Source organism: Acomys russatus, chromosome X (genome assembly GCF_903995435.1).
Source record: "Acomys russatus chromosome X, mAcoRus1.1, whole genome shotgun sequence".
NCBI classification, from domain to species: Eukaryota; Metazoa; Chordata; class Mammalia; order Rodentia; family Muridae; genus Acomys; species Acomys russatus.
The window spans coordinates 81,322,610-81,346,523 of NC_067169.1; the positions used below are offsets into that span (position 1 = coordinate 81,322,610).

Below are 23,914 nucleotides of genomic sequence, written 5' to 3' on the forward strand. Positions count from 1 at the left end.
TCACTGTAGAAATCCGTATGGCACTTTCTCAGAAAATTGGGAAGAGTGTTATCTCAAGACCCAGGTATACCACTCCTGGGCATAGACCCAAAAGATGTTCCACCATATAAGAAGGATATTTGCTCAACTATGTTTATAGCAGCTTTATAGCCAGAATCTGGAAACAACCTAGCTATCTCTCAACTGAAGAATGGATAAAGAAACTGTGGGCCATTTACACAATGGAATACTACCCAGCTATTAAAAACAAGGAAATCTTGAACTTTGCAGACAAATGGATGGAACTAGAAATGATCATCCTGAGTGAGGTAACCCAGACCCACAAGGACATGCATGATATATACTCACTTATAAGTGGATATAAGCCCAACATAGATGTCCTCTGAATGACTCCACCTGGGGCGGGGGGCGGGGGATCAGAACAGATAGTGGAACTTATACCTGGACTCTGGGCAAAGTGCTGAAAGTTGTATGGAAGAGTTGGGTGATGAAAGGATGGGGTGTACGTGTGCATGTGCATGTGCGTGTGTGTACAGCTTCGCCAAGAGACCATCAAGGCTGGTGTATCTGGACCCAGGTGGGCCTATATAAACTGATGCACCAACCAAGGACATTGCAAGCAGAGAACCTAGATCCCCCTGTTCAGATGTAGTTGGTAGACAGCTCATTCTCCACGTGAGGAAGTGGGGCAGGAGGCAGGGGACTGCTTCTGACAGGAACTCTGGTACCTGCAATTTGACCACTACCCCTTGGCAGAGAGGTCTGGTGGAACACAGAGGAAGGGGATGCAGGCTATCCAGATGAGACCTAATAGGCTGTGATCATATGGTGGGGGAGGAGGTTCCCACCTGTCAGAGATGTAGGGGAGGGGAATAGAGCAAAAGAGGGAGAAAGGGTGGTAACAGGAAGATAAGAGTGAGGGGATTGCTCTGGATGTAATGTGAATAATTATAATAAAATTAAAACAAAACAAAAATACAAACAAAGCAAAAACAAAAAAAGAAGAAGCAAACAAACAAAAGAGAATAACCTCAACTGGGATAAATTAACCAAAGAAGTGAAATGTTTGGATGCTGATGAATTAAAATAAAACATTCTTGGAAAAAATTGAGCAAAGCTTTATGAGTGGAAAGATGTTCCATGATCATTTATTCCAAAGCTGAACATGATTGACATGACAATACTCTAAAAATAATGTACAGCCAAAATGCCCAGCCACCATTTTTACAGAAATGAATAATGCGATCTTGTAATTTATATGGAAATGCATAGGAATGTTCTAAATTAGATTTGTTGATGGTTACACAATTCCAAATGCAGTAGGAACAACTGAAACTTCTACCTTAACTACATAAGGATGTGGAGAAAGGGGCACACTCCTCCATTGCTGGTGAGAGTGCAAACTAGTACAACCACTTTGGAAATCAATCTGGCTCTTTCTCAGAAAACTGGGAATAGCTCTACCTCAAGACCCAGCTATTCCACTCCTGAGCATATACCCAAAAGATGCTCCATCACACAACAAGGACACTTGCTCAATTGTGTTTTATTGTGTGGTTTATTGTTGGAATACAGTCCAAGAATGGAGTCATGTGAGAATTCTGAGTGCTTAGGAGAAAACCCCAGAAAAAGAAGACAAGACTCTTTTGACCTCAGTTTTTTTCAAACTGTTCATAGATTATTCTTGGAATGTGTTTTTGTGCTCCTCCCAGGTGTAGTGGATAGGAGTGAGGTTGTTTCAGCTGTTGTTATGCATATGTCTCTATGGGAACATGTGGTTTTGCCATGTGCAGCTTGCCCTTGTGATTGTACACTGCTTTGCCTCATGAGTTTACTCATGTGACCTTTTTTTTTTCCCATTTGCTTCTTAAATTTATTAGAAAGTTTATTAGTTAGTTGTACAATGCATTTTTTCTCTTCTTTTTTTTTAATTAATTTATTCTTGTTACATCTCAATGTTTATCCCATCCCTTGTATCCTACCATTCCTCCCCCCCCCCCATTTTCCCATTATTCCCCTCCCCTATGACTGTTCCTGAGGAGGATTACCTCCCCCTCTTAACTCCTCACAGTATACACTGTCTGAGGCTCTGAGGAACGTTGGCTAGTGCCTGAGAATTTAGTCTGCTCATTTTCATGTCCTACTCCCTTAGGTTCAGGCTGCCAACTAGAGCGGTAAACAGTTTATATTTTAATAATGCCATTACTTAAAAAAAAAAAAAAACCGAAGATCTTTAGATGAATGGCATATTGAGAACCAACATTTGTGCCTGGTATACACACTGGTCTTCCGATTCCCTTAAATCGACGTTTAGCCACATACAGTCTAAGAAACATAAATTCTTAGAAAGAGGAATGTGATAGATTATTTTTGTCAATTTGACCCAAACAAGTCACCATGAAAAAGTGAACCTTAATTGAGAGATTTCCTCCATTAGACTGACCTACGGACTTGTATATGGGGCATTTTACTGACTAATGATTAAGGTGGGAGAGTACAACCCACTACGAGTGTCAGGTGGTCCTGAGTTATAGGCTCACATGTGTTACTAAATATATATGATTATATTATTATGTACATATAGATGAAAAAGAGACCATAAATTTGAGAACAATGGGAATGCATGGGAGGGGTTTCAGGGAGGAATAGGAATTGGGGGGTGATATATTTTTAGTTTCAAAAGCTTTTTTTTTTTTTTTTTTAGAACGCTGAGCAAACCTTAGGGAACAAGCCAGGAAACAGTGTCCTTTCATGGCCTCTGTTTCAGTTCCAGGCTCATACTTGAGTTCTTGCCCTGGCTTCTCTTAATAATGGGTTATAATCTGTAAGATATAATAAACCCTCACTTTCCCAAGTTGCTACGGTCCAGTATTTTATTGCAGCAGCAGCAACAACAAGAAAACAAAAGCAAACTAGAACAGAAAATAAACATTAATGGGCACTGTGTTCATTAGTTAGGTGTTTTGTTTTGTTTTTTCAACATGACACAAGCCGGGAAATGGGAGGCTCAACTGAGTAAATGCCCCCATCACATTAGCCTGTAGGCAGTTCTGTGGATGGTTTTCTGAATTAATTGTTCATGTGGCAGTGGTGCTACCCCGGAGTGGGTGGTGGTATAAGCCTAGGGGAACAAGCCAGTATGCAGTGCTCTTCCATGGTCTCTGCTTCAGTCTCTAACTCCAGAAGCCTTGAGTTCCTGCCCTGACTTGCAACAATTGGAATTTTTCAGCCAAATAAAAACCCTCAGCTCTCCAAATTACTTTTGGTCATGGTGTTTATGACAGCAATAGAAGGCGAGCTAAGATACTTATTAAATACATTATACACTAGGATGATAACTGAGGGTAAGAAGTCAAAAGTTTGGGTCACAGAGGTGCCTCAGAGGGTAAAGCACTCACCACACAAGCCTGACAACCTAAATTCAGTCCCTGTAACCCATGGGAAAAGCCATATGCAGTAGCACACTTAAGAGAAGATAAAGATAAGAGAACTGACCAGAAGCTTTTGGGTCAGCTAGACTGCTGTGTATGCCTGAAGTACACTGCACACTGGCAGAAACAGCAAACAGGGTAGAAGCCCTCTGACATCTATGTGTGCATCCTGCCATGTAAGTGTTTCCACTCGCACATACATCATACACTCCCCCACCTCAACGCACACATTAAATAAATAACAAATAAATGGAAGGAAAAGCTAGTTTATTGACTCCTGAAAGTTCATTACCAATCTTCTTTTCCCTAATAATAAAAGAGTTAATAAGTTGAAAATAAGTAAATCCGTATTTTGTATGTGTGTGCATGTATAAGTGTGTGTGCATGTTTTGTATGTAGAGACATATGTGCACATGCATGTGTAGGCTAGATGACAACCTCATCTGTTATTTATCAGGAGCCATTCACATAGGTTTTAATTATTTATACTATATTCAGTGTGTGTGTGTGTGTGTGTGTGTGTGTGTGTGTGTGTGTGTGTGTGTGTCACAGCATTAGTGGGGAGATGAAAAGACAACTTGTGGGAATTAATTCTCTCTTTTCACCACATGCATCCTGGGTATTAAACTCAGGTTGTCACATTGTATGACAAATACTTTTACCCACCAAGCCATCTTGCAGGCTCTCACTTTACTTTTTGGCACAGGGTCTCTCATTGGGATCTGGGGATCACTGACTAGACTAGGCTGACTGATCAGAAAACCAGAAAGATCTGTCTGTCTCTGTATCCCCAGCACTGGGATTACAACCATAGAGTACTACATTTGTCATTTTTACATAGCTTCTGGAGTAGTAACTCAGGTCCTCATGCTTGAGGCAGTCACTTTGCCAACTGATCTGTCTTCCTAGCATCCAATTCTTTATTTTGTGATCCATTTCTTGTATAGGTCTATAATAGTGAGAGTCAAAGAAAAGCTCACTGGATGTCGTGCCAAGCCCGATATATTGAGTTTGATCCCTGGGACTACATAGTAGAAGGTGAGGACTGATTCCTGAAAGTTGAACTCTGACCTCCACACACATGTTGTGGGGTGTATGTGTGTGCGCACGTGTGTACATGTATAAACATTTTATGCAAACAAAGTCAAATTTGAATGGATAGAATGGAAGGAGGAACAACATCCATAAATTATGGTATGTCTAATATATGCCAAGATAAACAAGGATATGAGAATAAATATAGACATTTTTGAGGCACTGAGAGGCAAAAGAAGTCTAGCACTATCAACATGATGAGTTTGTGCTAATAATTTTGTGTTCATGCACTTTATGTAAGTAAATCAAATCGTATTCCAAATCTGATAGATACGATCTGATAGGAACATTCTTGATTCAAATAAAATAAGGAGTATTTTGAGCATTACAAATCTGTCTTCATATATGGAAGCAATTTAGTTAATAAAAACATCAAAGGCAGCCATAAAAGAGAAAGATATTGTAAAAGGGCAGAACTGAGCTGAAAGTTGTAGTGCTCTGGTTGCCAGGCAGCCACTCTCGGGCCCTCTTTTGTAACCGTAGTGATATCTGGAGAGCTACCTAACCACTCTTTGAGACGGTATCTGAACTCTTGACTTTCCTTGAACACCATTTCTTTTCACTTCTCCCCCACAACTCCACGTACGCTTTCAAAATCTTAAAGATTTGATAAACGTGTAAGAATTCTTGTAATGTCCAAGGTTAGGAAATGATCCTAACTTGCCTATCAAAGGAAATGAATGGAAAATAGTTAAATGAACACAAGATAGACCGAAATGAAGTCATATCAAATAAATTCAAGAGAAGGAAGCAGAAGAGTATTATAACAGTAAGGATGTCTGAAAAAGTCATAAAGAATCAAACTATTAGCTACTTACGTAAAATGCTTCTGATACACATAAAGTCAGTGTTTGAGTATGCATATATGGTTTAAGTGAAATGTTCCCGTTTGGGGATGGCAGTGCTCCTCTCAAGAACCATAGACCACTTTAACAACAAAACAAAACAAACACCAGGCATGAGAAGCCTCCTTTTGTGTTGTTGGCAAACGTTGCCCAATAGACTTCTAAAACATGATGGACAGTTGCTGTTGCCTTTGGTTGCCTCCCAGAGGTTGAAGATAATTCTCTTTTTATGAAAATACTATATATTCTGAACACAAGACCCAGAATGTCTGAGCTGGATCTTACCTGAATGCCTCATCTATGATGACTAACTTTCATGATATCAAAAGATACTATGCAAGCTTCCAAGGGGTAAGAAGCAACTAATAGTCCCACCCAACTATGATGTATATGAACCACAAAACCAACCAGCATGACACAATATCCCTAGGTAGTATCCCTAAGTTGCAGTAGCAACATGCAGGAACTGACAGTTCTGTAGTTGGACTTAAGACACACTCAACAGAGGGAAATCATGCTTGGTCCTGAAACTCTGGCTAGTAAAGTTGTGGATCTTGGAGCAGAATTTATAACCACCACTTTACTAAACTAACATAATTTCACTCTAAGTATGTGTCCTTATATACATAGATAAATGTGGTCCTCACCCCTCATCAAGGAAACATCCTTTGCAACAGATGGAAACCATTACAGAAAACCACAACCAATCAAAGTGCAGAGTTGTGGAGCCCACTCCCAACTGATATATCTACAACATAACTCTGGTACTCAAGGCCCAGGGATCGTTGTGAAGATGGGGCCAAGTAAGAACCAAAGTAATAGGAAGTTTGCTATGAGATTGTATCTCCTAGGCATGTCAGAAGGTGTGCCCATAAAGTCTCACCAAATGACTGCCTAAACATGAACTGAACAATGGCGGCACCAAAATACATGTTAACTTAGATGGGGGATAGAGTGAGACCTCAACCCTAGATAAAGAACTGCAGGCAACTAAGGAACACTGAGATTGGGTGAAGTGGTCTTTTTCTTTTCCTTTTTTCCTCTTTCTTTTTTTTCTTTCTTTTTTTAGATAGGGTTTCTTTATGTAGCCTTGGCTATCCTGGAATAGGTTTGTAAACTAGGCTGACCTTGAATTCACAGAAATCCTCCTGCCTCTGTCCTATCCGCCCTCCCCAAGTGCTGAGATTACAAGCATGAGCCACCAAGCCTGGCTAGGTGGTTTTAACCAGGGCAGAGCACAACAATTGGTTCCAGTACCAAATGGCCATCTCTGAAAACATGCATATAAATAACATTATACAGACTGAGCAGATTGTATTTATGTATTTAGGAATATATGTATGTAGCAACAATAAAAGGAAAAAGAGCCCATGAATTTGAAAGAAGCCAAGGGGATTCTGTGGGACAGTTCACAGGGAGGAAAGGGATGGGGAAATTATGTAATTATAATCTAAACAGATAATTAAAATAAAAAGAAAATTAACCAGATGCAGGGTGATCACCTATAATTAAGAAAGGAGGATCGAGAGTCCAGCCTGTGCTACATAAAAAAATTCAGGCCAATTTTGACCTACATAAGAAACAAAGACACCGGGGCTGGAGAGATGGCTCAAAGTACTGTCTGTTCTTCCAACGGTCCTGAGTTCAATTCCTGGCAACCACATGGTGGCTCACAACCATCTATAATGTGATATAATGTCCTCTTCTGACCTGCAGATGTACATGTGGGCAGAATATTGTATAAATAATGAATAAATTAATTTTAAAAAGAATCAAAGACAACAAACCAAATAGTTCAATTAAGAAATGGGGTTCACCAGACCCAGAAAGACACATATGGCATGTATTCACTTATAAGTGGATATTAGCCATATAATACTCGATAGCCACACTACAGTACACAGACCAAATGAAGGTAAATAACAAAGAGGACCCTAGAGAGAATACTTAATTTTCATTCACAAGGGCATGTAGAATAGACCTTGGAAGCAGCTGAAGGAAAGGAACAGGAAGGGAGCCTACCATAGAGGTCCTCTGAATGACTCCACACAGCAGGAGATTCAAACAGATGCTGAGACTCACAGCCAAACCTCAGGGTGGAGCACAGGGCGTCTTATGGAAGAGTTGGGGGAACAGAAGGACCTGGAGGGGTCAGGAGCTCCACAAAGAGACCAGTGGAACCAACAAATCCAGGCAGAGGAGGGGGTGCTGCAGAGACTGATGCACCGACCAAGGACCATGCGTGGTGAGGACATAGACCCTCTGCTCAGATGTAGTAGATAGGCAGCACAGTCTCCTTGTGGGTCTGATAATAAGGGGAATAGGGATTACTTTTGACATGGACTCTGGTGCCCACTTATTGATCACTTGCCCCTGATGGGGCTGCTTTGCCAGGCCACAGAGGAAGAGAATACAGGCAGTCCAGATGAGACTTGATAGGCTGAGGTCAGATGTTAGGGGAGGAGGGCTCCCCCTTTCTGAGGGCTAGAAGAGGGAGGGAGAAGGAGCAGGTATGAGGGAGGGAGGATGGAATCAGAAGGCAATGAGGGAGGGGGCTACAATTGGGATGTAAAGTGAACAAATTTTAAAAAGTTAAAATAAACAGAAATGAGATTCAGAGCTAAAAAGAGAATTCTCAATAAAGGAATATTGAATTGCTGAGAAACACTTAATAAACTTTCAATATCCTTAGTCATCAGGGAAATGCAAATCAAAATTACTCTGAGATTCCATCTTTTTAAAAAATTTTTTTTATTAATTTATTAATTTATTCTTGCTACATCTCAATGATTATCCCATCCCTCGTATCCTCCCATTCTTCCCTCCCTCCCATTTCCCCCTTATTCCCCTCCCTTATGACTGTTCCTGAGGGGGATTTCTTCCCCCTGTATATGCTCTCTTCTTGGTAACCTGCTATCCTTCCTCTGAGTGCCACCAGGTCTCCCCCTCCAGGGGACATGGTCAAATATGAGGCACCAGAGTACATGTGAAAGTCATACCCCACTAGAGTTCGTGTGAAAGTCATATCCCACTCTCCACTCAACTGTGGAGAATGTCCTGTCCATTGGCTAGATCTGGGTAAGGTAGAGGTTTAAAGTTTACTGCTTGTATTGTCCTTGGCTGGTGCCTTAGTTTGAGCGGGGCCCCTGGGAGATTCCATCTTACACCAATCCAAATGGCAAAGTTCAAAAGCTAAATTGACAACACATGCTGGTGAGGATGTGGAGCAAGGGGAACACTCCTCCATTGCTGGTGGGAGTGCAAACTTGTGCAACCACTTTAGAAATCAATCTGGCACTTTCTCAGAAAATTGGGAACAATGCTACCTCAAGGCCCAGCTATACCACTCCTTGGAATATACCCAGAAGATGCTCCAGCACACAACAAGAAAATTTGCTCAACTATGTTCATAGCAGCCTTATTCATAATAGCCAGAATGTGGAAACAGCCTAAGTGTCCCTCAGTTGAAAAATGGATAAAGAAACTGTGGTGCATTTACACTATGAAATACTACTTAGCTATTAAAAACAAGGAATTCCTGAAATTTCTGGACAAATGGATTGAACTGGAAATGATCATAATGAGTGAGGTAACCCAGACTCAGAAAGACTCATATGGTATATACTTACTTATAAGTGGATATTAACCCAACATGGATGTCCTCTGAGAGACCCCACTTAGCTGGGGATTGGGACAGATGCTGAGATTTGCTCCTGGATTCCAGATGAGAGTGCTATGGAGGAATGGGGAGATAGAAGGAGCCAGAGGTTCAAGAGCCCCACAGGGAGACCATCAAGGCTGGTAGATCTGGACCCAGGGAAGCCTGCACAAAATGTTGCACCAACCAAGGACAGTGCATGCAGTAAACCTAGACCCTAGACACCCGCCCCCTGTTCAGATCTAGCCAAAGGAAAGCTCATTCTCTATGGTTGTGGAGAGAGCTGGACTGCCTCTGACATGAACTCTGGTGTCCCCTATTTGATCACTTCCTCTTGGTGGGGAGGCCCAGTGGGCACACAGAGGAAGGGGATGAAGGCTTTCCATATGAGACCTGATAGGCCATGGTAAGAAGCAGAGGGAGGAGGTCCCACCCCCTGTCAGAGGCCTAGGGGAGGGGAATAGGGCAGAAGAGGGAGGGAAGGTGGGAACAGGAAGATACAAGCAAGGGTCAGAATGTAATATGAATAAATTATAATAAATTAAAATTATAAATTAAAAAAATTTTAAAAAGGTAAAGGCAGATGAATTTCTGTGAGTTGATTCCTAGCCTAGTCTACATTACAAATTCCAGGACAACCAAGGCTACAAAGATTGGCTCTGTCTCAAAACACCAACACCAGTGCAAAAAAGATACCAGCTTGTTATACCCATGGGAATATCTGGATGTAATCTGAATAAATTATAAAGAAAAGAAACAAACACAAATTGTCTCAGAAATAGGAAAGGCATTTTTAGTAAAATGAAAAAATCATGATGAAAACAAAAAGTTACTTTGGAAGGAATAATCCAAGGCTTGTTATGCGGTTTGCTAATCTGAAAGCCTGGCTACAAGTCTTGGTGCTCTGTCACTCACTTACCACTGTCTGATCTTGTTCACATTAGTAGCCTTTCCTATGCCCAGTTTGTTCATTTGTAACCAAAAGGGATTGAAGTATAATAGAGACCTTGGCATTTTTTGGGGTCCAACCTATACCAAGAAATTCATTTTATAGTAAACTCTATCCATATACATGCCAACAAATCTGAGACAAATTTTCAAAGATTTATTTGTACTTGATGTACATGGGTGTTTTGTCTGTATGCCACATGCCCTCAGAGACCAAAGGCGAGTATACCATTGAATTAGAGTTACAGACAGTTGTGAGCCACCATGTTGGTGCTGGGAACTGAACCCAGGTCCTTTGGAAGAGCAGCCAGTGCTTTTACTCAGTGACCCTTCTCACTATCCCTAATAAAACAATTTTTTATGAAATGATTCTTATGATGGGAAATACTTGCTATGATTTTTCTTTTTATCATGTTTTTATGTCCAGCTTATGACTAATAAATTGGCTTTGTAATATCATTAGGCTTCACACTAGGCAGTTTGAAGAAAACCAAGTTACAGGGAATCTAGTGGCTTCCTGTAGTTCTACAACCCTATTGTTTTATGCTGTGCTTTTATCTTTTAGAGGAAAAAAACAGTAACAGTGAGAGCATTTTAAAAACTTTTCAACAGTACCAAACACTATTTTAAGCACTCACCCAAACTAACTTTACATTTCAACAGCTAATACTAATTTTATTAGTTAGTACAGTTTTAAAGATAAAGAAACTCAGTATAGCTTGTATGTGCACCAAATTCAATGAACTCTCAGAGTCATTTCACATTATATTAAAGTATTTGAATCTTTCACATGTCCTTTTAAAACATTGTTTCACGGCTGGAGATCAGTGATTAAGAGCACTGGCTGTTCTTCCCAAAAATCTGGGTTCAGCTTCCAGCACCCATATGGTGCTCAGTCAATGTACTTCTAGTTCCAGGATACCCCACTCTCTCTTCTGGCCTCTGTGGGCACTGCACATAAGTGGTACACAAACATATATGTAGACAAAACACCTATACATGTAAAACTAAAATGAGCAAATATTTTGCAAATCAAAAACAAACAAGCAAACAGCATTGTTTTCCCTGATTTTACTATTTTTAACCTATATAGGCATTACAAAAAATGTTCCAGATGAAAGGGGATACCCATTACAGACACTCAAAGTTATTTACCTTACTAATTCTGTTATTGTGTACTGTAGTTGACCCTAACACATATATTTACTAATAGCACACCAAAGAGTATTTATTCTTACAATATTAAATAAGTAGTCCTCTTAATGCAGTGTGATGCACACTTTTAGCTACAATTATATGCACATATCCTTAGTCACATTTATCTTTATTATTAATAGTGTAAAAACAAACATTCTTCCAACTTACCAAGCATAGCTGTCAAAAAGCCATCTTTCAAGACTTCACTGTATGGACCTAGACTTTGAGATACAATGCTCTTAAACATAAATTACATTGTGTGTATAGTTTAGACTGTGGATGAAGCAGACTTGAAATATTTCAATTAAGCTGTTTTATTTTTAAACATGGTCTTACTCTGTAGCCTTTGCTTACCTGAAACTTGCTTTCTATAGACCAGGCTATCCTCAAATTCACAGAGGTCTGCCTCTGCCTCATAAGTCCTAGAATTGAAAGTGTGCACAAATACACCAGTATTAATTAAGTTCCTCTAAATAGAGAAGCTTAAAGCTTAATGGTAGGACCCTCTGTGCACCCTGTCCCCAGCTCAAAGCTCAGCCTGCATCTGTGGAGGCCTGCTACCAACTGGTACAGACAAGTGAGACCCCTATACCCCAGCCCCCTGCCTATTGGGTCCCCCTGTGCAAGCCCTTCATCAATGAGCTATGTCTTTCCCCTTGCACACTCCATCTGTTTGCATGCCCTCCCTACATTCTGAGAGGTATGCAGCCATTAGGAGCCACCAGGTAAAATTGTCCCCCCATGCCCCTGCCTACTTGTACCCCTAAAACACTCTCAACAGAAGTAAACCACACCTGCTCCCAGGCACTGCATTTTCTGGCCACATCTCAGCCTGAATTATTGGATGTCTGCCAGAACCAGAGACCACCAGATGGCTAAAGGACAGCATTTAAGAACACAATCAACAAGAGCCACCAGAAAATGTTTTCAACAAAATCATAGATGAAAATTTCCCTAACCTAAAGAAAGAGGTGCCTACAAGAAACTTACAGAGCCCGGGCTCGGTGGTGCACACCTTTAACCCCAGTGCTCTGGGATGCAGAGGCAGGTGGATCTGTGTGAGTTGAGGCCAGGCTGGTCTACAAAGTGAGTCTGGGACAGCCATGGCTGTATACAGAAACCCTGTCTCAGAAAAAAAGAAAAACAAAGAAACTTACAGAACACCAAATACATTGGACCAAAATATAAAATCCTCTTACCACATAATAATCAAAATACTAAATGTACAAATAAAAGAAAGAAATTAAAAGCTGTAAGAGGAAAAGGCCAAGTAACATATAAAAGGAGACCTATCAGAATTACACCTGCTTCTCAGCAGAGACTATAAAAATCAAAAGGGTGGGCCTGGGCAGATGTGTTGCAGTCTCTAAAAGACCATAGATGACAGCCCAAACTTACTATACCCAGAAAAACTTTCAATCAACATAGATGGAGAAGAAAAGATATTTCATGACAAAACCAAGTTTCAACAACATCTATTCACAAATCCAACCCTACAGAGGATACTAGAAGGAAAACGCCAACACAAGAAGTTTAACTAAAGCCAAGAAAACATAGAAAATAAATAAGTTTACACCAGCAAAACCAAAAAAAGAAAAAAGAAAAAAAGAAAAGAAAAGAAAAAAGGAAAGAAAATGTATATACACTACCACCATCAACATCAATATAATAGAAATTAACAAGCATTGGTCATTAATATCTTTCAATATAAATGGACTCAAATCCCCAATAAAAAGACACAAGCTAACAGAATGGATGCAAAAATGCAATCCATCATTCTGCTGCATACAAGAAACTTAGCAACAAATATATAAACATTACCTCAGAGAAAGGGTTGGATGAGATTTTCCAAGCAAATGGACCCAAGAAGCAAGCTGGAGTAGCCATTCTAATATCTAACAAAGTAGACTTTCAACCAAAATTAATCAAAAGAGATAGGGAAGGACACTTCATACTTATGAAAGGAAAAATCCACCAAGGTAATGTCTCAATTCTGAATATCTATGCCCCAAATGCAAGAGCACCTACATTTGTAAAAGAAACATTACTAAAACTTAAATCACACATCGAACCCCACATATTAATAGTGGGAGACTTCAACACCCCACTCTTGCCAATAGACAGATAATCAAAACAGACTAAATGGAGAAATAATGAAAATAATAGGTGTCATGAATCAAAGGGGCCTAAAACTTCCATTTGTTTCATTTGTATTAGATTTAGGATGTTGTGGTTATCAAATACCCACATTACTCTCTCCCATAGGCAGTTAGCAACTGGGCTGCTGCCAGGATCAGCTTCCAGAAGGAAAACTAAGCCTGGAGTTCAAGGGTCAAGAAGGGCCTCAAGCCATGGGGCCAGCCAGTCTTCCCTCCATCTGATGATCTACTGAGTACCTTGTCCAGGGAGGAGACTGCCTCTTGGTACATGAAAATTAAATCTGTAACCTAAGTACAATTCACACAAATAAAAATATTTTTAAAAGAAGGAGAAAAAATTAAACAAAACTGCTTCCAGTTTTTAACAGCAGAGTCCAGGGCAGTGGTCTCCAGCAGCCCCAGTGCTAGGATTGGATATAACTCTGCATCTTCCAGTCACTTTTCTCCTTCAGGCTTGCTCTCTAAAAAAAATCAAAATTAAATTAAAATTAAAATTTAAAAAAATCTCTGGATGACAAGCTGTCCCCCGCCCTCCCCAAAAGAAAGAAATGGGTTCAGAAAGCACTTCCCAAATGCTCTCCAAAGGCAAACCAATGGGCTGCAGGTCTGGTAGCATGGAAGGCAGGGATTGATCTAGAAAAGTACACTTAAATCCAAGTTAAAAAAAAAAAAGAGATTCTAAGTCTCACTTCTCATTCAAGTCCCTAGCTCACACTGCCCCTTAGAAAGGGCCACTTAGGACCTAGGGGCAGCTGACATATACATGGCTAGCTTTCCAGGACCCCAAAGCATGCCTCTCAACCTTTCCCTTTCCACTCTGGAAAAATCTGTTTTCTCTTCATCCAAGAGCTGGTACATTTGATTTTTTTTTTTTTTTTTGGAACCATCAATAAAAAGCAACCTTTTCCTGTTAGTTTTACCCGTGTTTCCCCATCAGAGTTGCAAATTCTTGACAGTTCATTAGCACAGGGGCTGACTTGGCCAAATGGACTTACGAATGCATGCAGTCGGACTGCATATGGCTACCAAAATGGAATGTGGGAATATGCTATGCATCTCAGGTTGAGAAATGAAGAAATCAAGATCTAAAGGGTGATATATAGATATATGTGTGTGCTATTATTCATAAAAACCTTGTTTAGTAATAAAAATTGTTTTGCTTAAATATGAATATTAGAGTGTGCTTCTCATGCTTAGGAAATAATAGTCTTTCTGAAAGGCAGGTGCCTTTTCTACTACAACTCCATGTCCGGGGCCTCTTCTTCCAGAAAAGTTCATACCTAGAACTCTCCGATAAGCTCCCTCAGGGCCTCCTCCGTTGCATACTTCTGGATGTATTCTTTCATTTTCTGCTTGTATTCTTCTGGTCCGTGGAGGTACATGGTTGCAGTATCACCATTCAGAGGGTCTATTGGTTTAGGTTAAGATAGGCCAATAACTGGGGCAGGAAGGACTCAAATATATTGGTAAGATCATAGAGAGCTGTCCGCGTTTGATTAATTACGTCTAGACACAGTTCCTGACGCTTCATCAATGTTGGGATGGAAATTTCTATTCATGAATCCTATAGACGGAGATTTGATAGGGTATTTATCAGGAAGATCCACTCTAACTTTCCACACCCCTCCTTCATTGGTGTTCCTTGTGGTCCACAAAACGTAACAACAAATTCACGGAGTCCTCCGAGGATTGAAACATCATGTTTGCTTTCAGTGAGCTTGACTAAGTCGTGTCCATGCGTCTCTTTGTTTGTTTGTTTTTGTTTTTCGAGATAGGGTTTCTCTGTGTAACAGCCCTGGCTGTACTGGACTCACTTGGTCGTCCAGACTGGCCTCGAACTCACAAGAGATCCACCTGCCTCTGCCTCCCTACTGCTGGAATTAAAGGTATGCGCCACCACGCCCGGTTCCCATGCGTCTCTTAAGGGGGCTGGGGGATTACAAGCTGTAGCCACTGCCGCAACTTCCCTCCTCTTTCTTGCCCTCCTGTCAAGGGCCCCGTGGCCACGGGCTGAAGTGGCAACACTTCACCATCCTGTGTGGTCCGCTCAGCCACCACTTCAGGCCCCCAGCAAGGGGAGCACGGGCACTACCCCGCCCAGTGGGGGGTGAGGACAGAGGCCCCACTTGAGCTGCCCTCTAGCTGCCCTGGGGCTGCTCAGCGTCTTGCGCTGCTCCTTGCAGCCTGAGCTCGCTTGTTTGCCTGCCCTCCCACGCCAGCTCTCTCGCCAGCTCCCAGCTGCTTCCACCACAGGCAGACCAACAACCTGAAATTTTCTATTGGGATGTAATGTAAGTAAATCAATGAATTAAACTGGTATCTGCAGTAAATCCAGTAAAATTCCATATTTTTTTCAAGACAGGGTTTCTCTGTGTAGCCTTGGCTGTCCTCGACTTGCTTTGTAGACCAGGCTGGCCTTAAACTCACAGAGATCTGCCTGCCTCTGCCTCCCCCGGAGTGCTGGAATTAAAGGCGTGCGCCACCATCACCCACCAAAAATTCCATCCTTTTGTTTATTCATTTGAGGACTTACATGGAATGCTATGCTACATATACTGGTTTTGCCACTTGAGACTTAGCAATGAACTTGACGAAGCATCTACACTTGGGGGATTAGGTGTGTAGTGTGTGGTGTGTGTGAGTCCCTGAGTAGACATATGTGTGTTCGTAGCTCTGGAGACTAGAAGACATTCTTGGGTGTCATTCCTAAAGCACTGTCTACATTTTATTTTATTTTATTTTATTTTATTTTATTTTATTTTATTTTATTTTATTTTATTTTATTTTATTTTATTTTAAGAAAGGACGTCTTAGCAGTTGAAGAGCGGGAACAGGACAGGAGCCTACCATAGTTGTCCTCTGAAAGACTCCACCCAGCAAGGGGTCGATGCAGATGCTGAGACTCACAGCTATTTTCTACCATGCTCTCCTGGGGGTGGGAGTCGGGGTGGGGGTGGGGACAGCAATGCTCCTTGCTTTTTATTTGGGCAGCTGCTGTACTTTGGAAACCCTGACAACCACGCTTTTCTCCTCCCAGCCCCTTGCCTCCCCTCCCCCTAGTTGGAACTCAGTGAGCTGGGGAACCCAAAGACCGAACTCCTTCGGCTGCTTCTCGTCTCCTCTCGTGCAGCTCATTAGAAACATTGTCTCGAAGTCTCAACCTAGGAGACCAAAGCAAGGCGGGAAAGCTGATGCGCAGGCGTGGAATCTTTTGCGCCAAGCTCCAAGGCGGAAGTAGACCAGTCCTCTCCAACCACGCGGGCGCTTCGGTCGGTCGGCACTGAGCCGGTTGATTTCTCCATACTTTTGGGCCGGGCAAGTAAGCTTTTTAGAGTGTGAGATGTCTGGTGAGTCCGGTCAGCCTCAGGCTGGACCCTCCCATGCTGGCCTCTACTGGCAGCACCCCATAAGAGATCAGGCTGGGGTTCCGGGAGGAGTGATTCGAAGAGGCCCTAGGCATAGGTCCTGGATCCAAAAGGTTATTGAGCAAATAACCGGCTCCCCTAGACAGTGTATCACCCTCTCGGAAGTGGTGCCTGTCACTGTACTGGCTGTCCAAAGGTACCTTTTAGAGGACGAGCCACGGGACACAGTGCCGAAGCCTCCCCTTTACTGCTATGATGTGACGATCTCGGACGGAGTGTACCAGGAGAAGTGCTACTTAGACCCCAGCTTAAACTTTCTTGTTTATCAGAATATTCTTAAAGTTGGCATAGAAATGAGAATTTTCAGGGTCTCGTGTCTTTACAACGAGAAAAGATTGGGTCAGGGAATCCTATGCATTGATAAGGCCCACTGTGGGGAGATCCGAGATGTTATTTCTGTAGAAACTCCATTTAGAAACAGGGAACACGAGGAAAAGCCAGAGAGGCCTCTAAGAGGCGGCAGGAGTCACTACCTGGCGCTATGGAATAACGAAGATCCTTATGGAGATATCTGGAAGACCAACAAGCACCCCGAGGAATTCAATTTTAACAGTAAGTAATTGGAGGGAATGGAGGCAAGTTTTTTTTGTTTTGTTTTGTTTTGTTGTTGTTGTTTTGGTTTGGTTTGGTTTGGTTTTTTGGTTTTTCCAGCCAGGGTTTCTCTGTGTACCCTTGACTGAGCTGGACTTGCTTTGTAGACCAGGCTGGCCTTGAAATCACAGCCTCCAGAGTGAGTCCTTGCGCTATCACAGCCAGGCAAACAGAGGCGAGTTTGTTTTGTTGCTGCTGTTTTTTTGTTTTTGTTTTTTGGGGTTTTTGTTTGTTTGTTTTGTTTTGTTTTTCGAGACAGGATTTCTCTGTGTAGCCTTGGCTGTGCTGGACTCGCTTTGTAGACCAGGCTGGCCTCGAACTCACAGTGATCCGCCTGCCTCTGCCTCCAGAGTGCTGGGATTAAAGGTGTGTGCCACCACTGCCAGGCTCCAGAGGCAAGTTTTAAAGAGTGTTCGGACCCTAGTGCGCTCTCTCTCTCTCGTGCTCTCTCTCTCTCTCTCGTGCTCTCTCTCTCTCTCTCTCTCTCTCTCTCTCTCTCTCTCTCTCTCTCTCTCTCTCTCTCTCTCTCTCTCTCTCTCTCTCTCTCTCTCTCTCCACACACACACACACACACACACACACACACACACACACACGCACGCACGCACGCGCCAGGAAGACTAGCATCTAGGGAGACTAAGGCAGGAGGATTGAGGGCAAATTCCAGGGTAGTATCAGTTCCAGAGAGACACCTTATCTCAAAAACAAGCAGCAGCGGCAGGAGCAGGACAGTTAAGAGTTTGGGAGCTCCTGCTAACAGGAAAAGAAACTGCTTCTGTATTGGTCCCTGCAAGCCAGGAGGCATAGTGACCATCTTAACTTCACGCAGCCTGTGGCTTCTTGGTTTGACTGCAAATACCTAGCTGTGGTTTAAATTTAGTTTAGCAGAAAGATTGAGGACTTGGCTTTTAGTACTTCTCCTGCGTATGGTTTTAATTACTGTTAGTCGCAGTCCCGTTTCAGTTGTGAAAAGTATGTAGGTATTGCTTTGGATTTTACATAAACATTTGCAGCATTGTATGTTTTAAGATTGAACATTTGTTCAAAGGGGATGTTCAGTGATATGATAATTTACATTAACTAAAACATCTCGTTTATGACATTGAATGTAAAACTCATGCAAGTATTATTTTTTTGAAGGTGTGCTGATTGTAGAAATGCTTCAAATGATCATTTTCCTTGACACAGGAAGTTCGTATTTCCTGTATCAGGAGTAGGAAGTTAGCCTGAAAATGACAATTTGTCATCAATAAATGCTTTTTTAAAAGTCTTTTAGTGAAAGACATATAATTAAGGTGGATGATAACACTACAGGCTGAACACATAAGAAAAGGAAGGGACAACGTGCAAAAACCTCCACAAAAACAAACAAGCAAACGAAAAAGAAAATAATCTTATACATTTACTGGTTTTAGACCTTTTTTGTTTTTGTTTTTGGAGAGAGTCTCACATATCCCAGGCTAGTCTTAAACTCCCAATCCCCCTGCCTCTATCTCTCAGGTGTTGGAATTATAGGAGTTCGGATGCAACTCAGGATTTCCTGCATGCTAAGCAAACACTATACCAGAAGAGCCACTTGCCCGGCCACACCCCCTTTTCTCTTTATGTTGTTACTACAATTCTAAGTCACGGGGATTCTTGCTATGGCAAGCAAAAGTAACAGATTTAAACATAAAAAGATAACTGGTTTAAATATATAAATTTATTGTCATATCCACTCAAAATCACAGAAGAATCATAGACATTTGTAGTCAATGATTGCTTAGATAATTAAGATATAAAAGCAAAGTACCTGTGGTGAAAATGTTATTCATTTATATGTTTCAATTTTAATTTATAAAAGGGCAGTTGGTTTAGGAGAATTAAAGGGGGTAATAATTTATAAAAGTCGATTTGATTTTCTGTTCTTAAGAAAGTCACATCCAGTAGGTATCAAAGTGGTATTTTATTACAAAAGTAATGTCCATGTGCTAAAAAATTCAAAATTTAAAATATATTGTGTTAAAATTGTGAGATCTGATTGTATTGAAAGCATGGTAGCAAAATCTAGAAAGTGAGTAAAATCAAGACTTCAGGTTTGTTTTCTGTTTAACATTGTAAATGATAAAATTTGGAATTTACTGAAATGCATCTTTAACCTTTGTGCGTCTTAAACATTCCTATTAAAATTTCAAACGTAAGAGTATAGCACACATTTTTGATAAAATAAAAGTAATTATGTGACATTTCCATATAACATACTTCAGGCATCTCTGGAGTATTTCTATAAATTCAATATTCCACAGGGTAGAAATATGATAACTTCTATAATTGTACCATGTATCATAATTTATTACTTTAGGCTTTCTCAGTATTGCAAATAGTGCCAAATATAAATAAGGTATGTGAGTATTGACTGTATTTGAGTGTTTCTGTTGAAGGGATGGATTAGTTAAAAATACTTGAGGATTTTTTTGTTTTGTTTTCCTGGGTGTTTTGTTTTGTTTGTTTTGTTTTGTTTTTTAGGGTTTTTTTTTTGTTGTTGTTGTTGTTTTAGGGGGTTTATTTGTTGATTGGTTGGTTTTGTTTTTGTATTTTTATTTTTATTTATTTATTTATTTATTTTATTTTGTTTTGTTTTGTTTTGTTTTTCGAGACAGGGTTTCTCTGTGTAGCCCTGGCTGTCCTGGACTCACTTTATAGAGCAGGCTGGCCTTGAACTCACAGAGATCCACCTGCCTCTGCCTCCCAAGTGCTGGGATTAAAGGCATGCACCACCATGCCTGGCCTGAGTTTTTTATTTTTTAATTCAGTGGGTATTGATAAATTATTTTCTGAAATTTTAATAGCGTATGCATGATTGCCCATTTCCCCATATCTTGCTATTTTAAAATAATGCCCTTTGTCTTATTTTTCTTTTCGCAGTTAGGAATTAAACTTGAGGTTTCCAATGGGCTCTAGAAGGGCTTTATAGCTGAGCCACACTCCAAGTTTGTCTTTTTATTTTTCATTCACTGAATTTCTTTCCTAATAGGTATTAAGTTTGTGGTTTCTATATGCTGCAGATATTTTTATGGTATCCTTTTCTGCTAACTTTGCTTATGTTTCATCCCTTTGAATCTTTTTATTAAGTTTTAGCTTTACACAGTAACATGAAAAAGGTGTAGCCAACCCACTCAGTGTACTCTTATACATGATTATGTGGTCACCCTCCAACAAGATCTAGAAACTTTCAGGTACCCCAAAAAAGAGTGTGCCTTTCTCATTCCTTGTTTACATCCCAAGTAAAATGTGGCAGCTCACACTGCAACCTTACAGACATCCTTTTAATATTTTCTACTTTAAAAAAAAAAAGATTCTTATTTTGAGGCAAGGGAGGTCTCTTACTGCCCAGGCTGTCCTTGAATTTCTTATCCCCTGTCTCTAGCTTCCAAGGCCTGGGACTACAACTGGTGTGGCTGTTTTGTTTTGTTTTGTTTTTTCTAGTTTTAATTTTTATATTTTTATATTTATTTGTGGGTATAGGGTCAGGGCAGAGAACCTATGAGAACCTCGATTTCACTGTGACTGTGTGAAGGTCATAGGACAACTTTGGGGTGCATGTTCTCTCCTTGCACATGTGGGTCTAGGGTGGCAAACACCTTTACCCATTTCTCTAGCTTCTGGAGACAACGTCTTACCATACAACCCAGGCTGGCCCAGAAAGGCATAGTCTTCCAGACTCAGATCACAAGCATGTGTACCGTTACGTCCAGCTTTTTTGTTTATTTGTTTTGTTTTATTATTTGCTCATTTTTATTTCATGTGTATGGGTGTTTTGTCTGCATGCAAATATATGTACAGTGTGCGTGCCTGGTGCCCAAGGAAGCCAGAGGATGTTTGGATACTCTGAAACTGGAGTCACAGATGATTGTGACCCATGTACTTGATGACAACTGAATACATGCCTTATGCAAGGGCAACAAGGCTCTTCTGTTTTTTTAGATTTGCATATTTATTATATTTATTCTTATTTTTACATCCTGACCAACTGCAGTTTTTCCTCCCTCCTCTCCTCCTCCACCCCCATTCACTCCTCTTTCTCTTCAGAAAAGAGCAGGCCTCTAATGGATATCACTCAGCCCTGGCACATCAAGTTGATGTAAGACTAGGCACCTCCTCTCCTCTGAAGCATGGACAAAACAACTGAGTAAGAGGAAAAGGGTCCCCAAAGCAGGCAACCAAGTCAGAGACAACCTCTGCTCCCATTCTTGAGAGTCCCACAAAAAGATCAAGCTACACAACTGTAACATATGTCCAGAGAGCCTCGATTATTCCCATGCAGGCTCTCTGGTTGGCAGTTCAAGTCTCTGTAAGCCCTTATGGGCTCAAGTTTTTAAAAAAGCCAATAAAGCCAGGAGTGATAGAGCAATCTTAAGGGAATAAGTCAGAGTGATAGAGCCAGACCCACAATGTTCTCCTCCACCTATAACTCATGTTCACACAGTTAAATTCTTCTTTTTTTGGTTTTTGGTTTTTGGTTTTTCAAGACAGGGTCCCTCTGTGTAGCCTTGGCTGTCCTGGACTCGCTTTGTAGACCAGGCTGGCCTCGAACTCACAGCGATCCACCTGCCTCTGCCTCCCGAGTGCTGGGATTAAAGGCGCATGCGCCACCGCCGCCCAGTACCACAATTAATTTCTTAACTGGTTAATATCTTCTTGGTGAATGTTGCCACATCAGTATGATAATTTTCCTCTATATTCCTTTTTGCCTCAGATTCTTTTTTTTTTTTTTCTTATAATGACATTTACCACTTTGGTGGCATTTAGGATAACACTGATAAGCATGAGTGGTCTACTCAAACCTCAAAAGTGCTTTTTTAGGGGTGTATACATGTGGGTGAACATTTGTATTGATGCAGTTGCACATGTGCCCATGTATGTGTTTGGAGGCCGGAGAACAGTCTGGGATTGCATTCTTTAATCTCTATCCACCATTTCATGTGCGAGACAGCATCTCCCAGTGGCCTGTAGCCTGGTGAGTATGCTAGCTGCCCAGCAAGCCCGAGGGATTTCTCTGCTTGGATCTCCACCGTACTTAGAATGCAAGACTGTACTGCTATGCCTAGCTTTTTTTTTAATGTGGGTAGTGGGGGGGGGGGAATCAATCACAAATCCTTATGTTTGTAAGATAGGAAATTTCCTGACTGTGCTATCTTTCCAACCCCTCACATGTGTTTGAAAATTGATGCTTCCAAGTCCCACCATAAGTTTCTGATTCATTAGGGTTGCAGTAGAGTCCTGCAAGTTTGCATTTCTATCAAGTTCCCTGGTGGTGATGCAGAACCAAGAGAAACCACACTTTTTTTTTCCCCAAGACTAGGTCTCTCTGTGTAGCCTTCATTGTCCTGGACTCTGTAGACCAGGCTGGCCTTGAACTCACAGAGATCTGCCTGCCTCTGCCTCCTGAGTGCTGGGATTAAAGGTGTGTGCCACCACTGCCCAGCCAGAAACCACACTTTTAACATCACTAGCCAAGTGTACCTTTTTTCCAGTCTTGGATTTCAGCTTTGTTTTCTTTTTTTTTTTACGATTTATTTATTTATTATGTATACAGTGTTCTGCTGGCTTTTACAACTGCAGTCCAGAAGAGAGCACGAGATCTCATTATAGATGGTTGTGAGCCACCATGTGGTTGCTGGGAATTGAACTCAGGACCTTTGGAAGAGCAGCCAGTGCTCTTAACCTCTGAGCCATCTCTCCAGCCCCATATTTGTCTTTTCTAAGAAGGATACTGTTATGATTCATGTATATGAGGACACACAGTGTGTGGGGGGAGGGGGCAGTGCACAATTGTGTGCATAAGTATGAAGTCAAGCTCAGAGTATGGTGTTTGGATTGCATATATATCTGTGTAACGCATGATTGTCTTGTGTCCATAGAGGCCAGAGAAAGATGGTAGATCCCCTGGAATTGAAGTTATAAATGATTGTGAGCTGCCCGAGGGTGCTAGGAATCAAACTGGGTCCTCAGAGAAAGCAACCAGTGTTCTTAACTGCTGAGCCATCTCTCCGGCCACACGAAGCTATTTTCTATTAAGCTAAAGTGATTTATAGTAGTATAAAATAATCTCACTGCAGTGTGTGTGTGTGTGTGTGTGTGTGTATGTGTGTGTGTGTGTGTGTGTGTGTGAGAGAGAGAGAGAGAGAGAGAGAGAGAGAGAGAGAGAGAGAGAGAGAGAGATGTTGGGTGTTGAATCTAGGGCCTTAAGCATCCTAGGCAGGTTAGGCAGGTGCTGTACCACTGAGCTAGTTTCCAGCCATTCGAAATGTTGATTTTTTTTTCTTCTTGTCAGTACTGATGATTGAATCTATGGTGGCATGCACAGTAGATTAGTGTTTTACAAACTGAGCTATATTCCTCAGTCCTGATTTTATTTGGATAAAAACAGTCATTTTTCAAAAGAATGTTGTTCATAGTAATATATATTAAGTAAGTTTATTAAATTAATTGTTGGTTTCTTTATTTTTAAGTGTGTAATGTACATATCAACTAATCAGTATAAACCACATAAACAAAAGCTCTTCAAGATATTTAAAATCTTTGG

The 23,914-nt window shown here is 41.1% G+C and overlaps 1 protein-coding gene across 1 annotated transcript in view; it reads left to right on the forward strand.

Moving 5' to 3' along the window:
* The first annotated feature begins 16,673 nt into the window (after window positions 1-16,673).
* Radx (RPA1 related single stranded DNA binding protein, X-linked) overlaps window positions 16,674-23,914 on the forward strand; it is a 75,559-nt gene continuing 68,318 nt past the window's right edge. Inside the window, exon 1 of the mRNA XM_051141264.1 lies at window positions 16,674-17,310. Coding sequence (XP_050997221.1) covers window positions 16,674-17,310 — 637 coding nt within the window. The remainder of the gene's footprint in view (window positions 17,311-23,914) is intronic.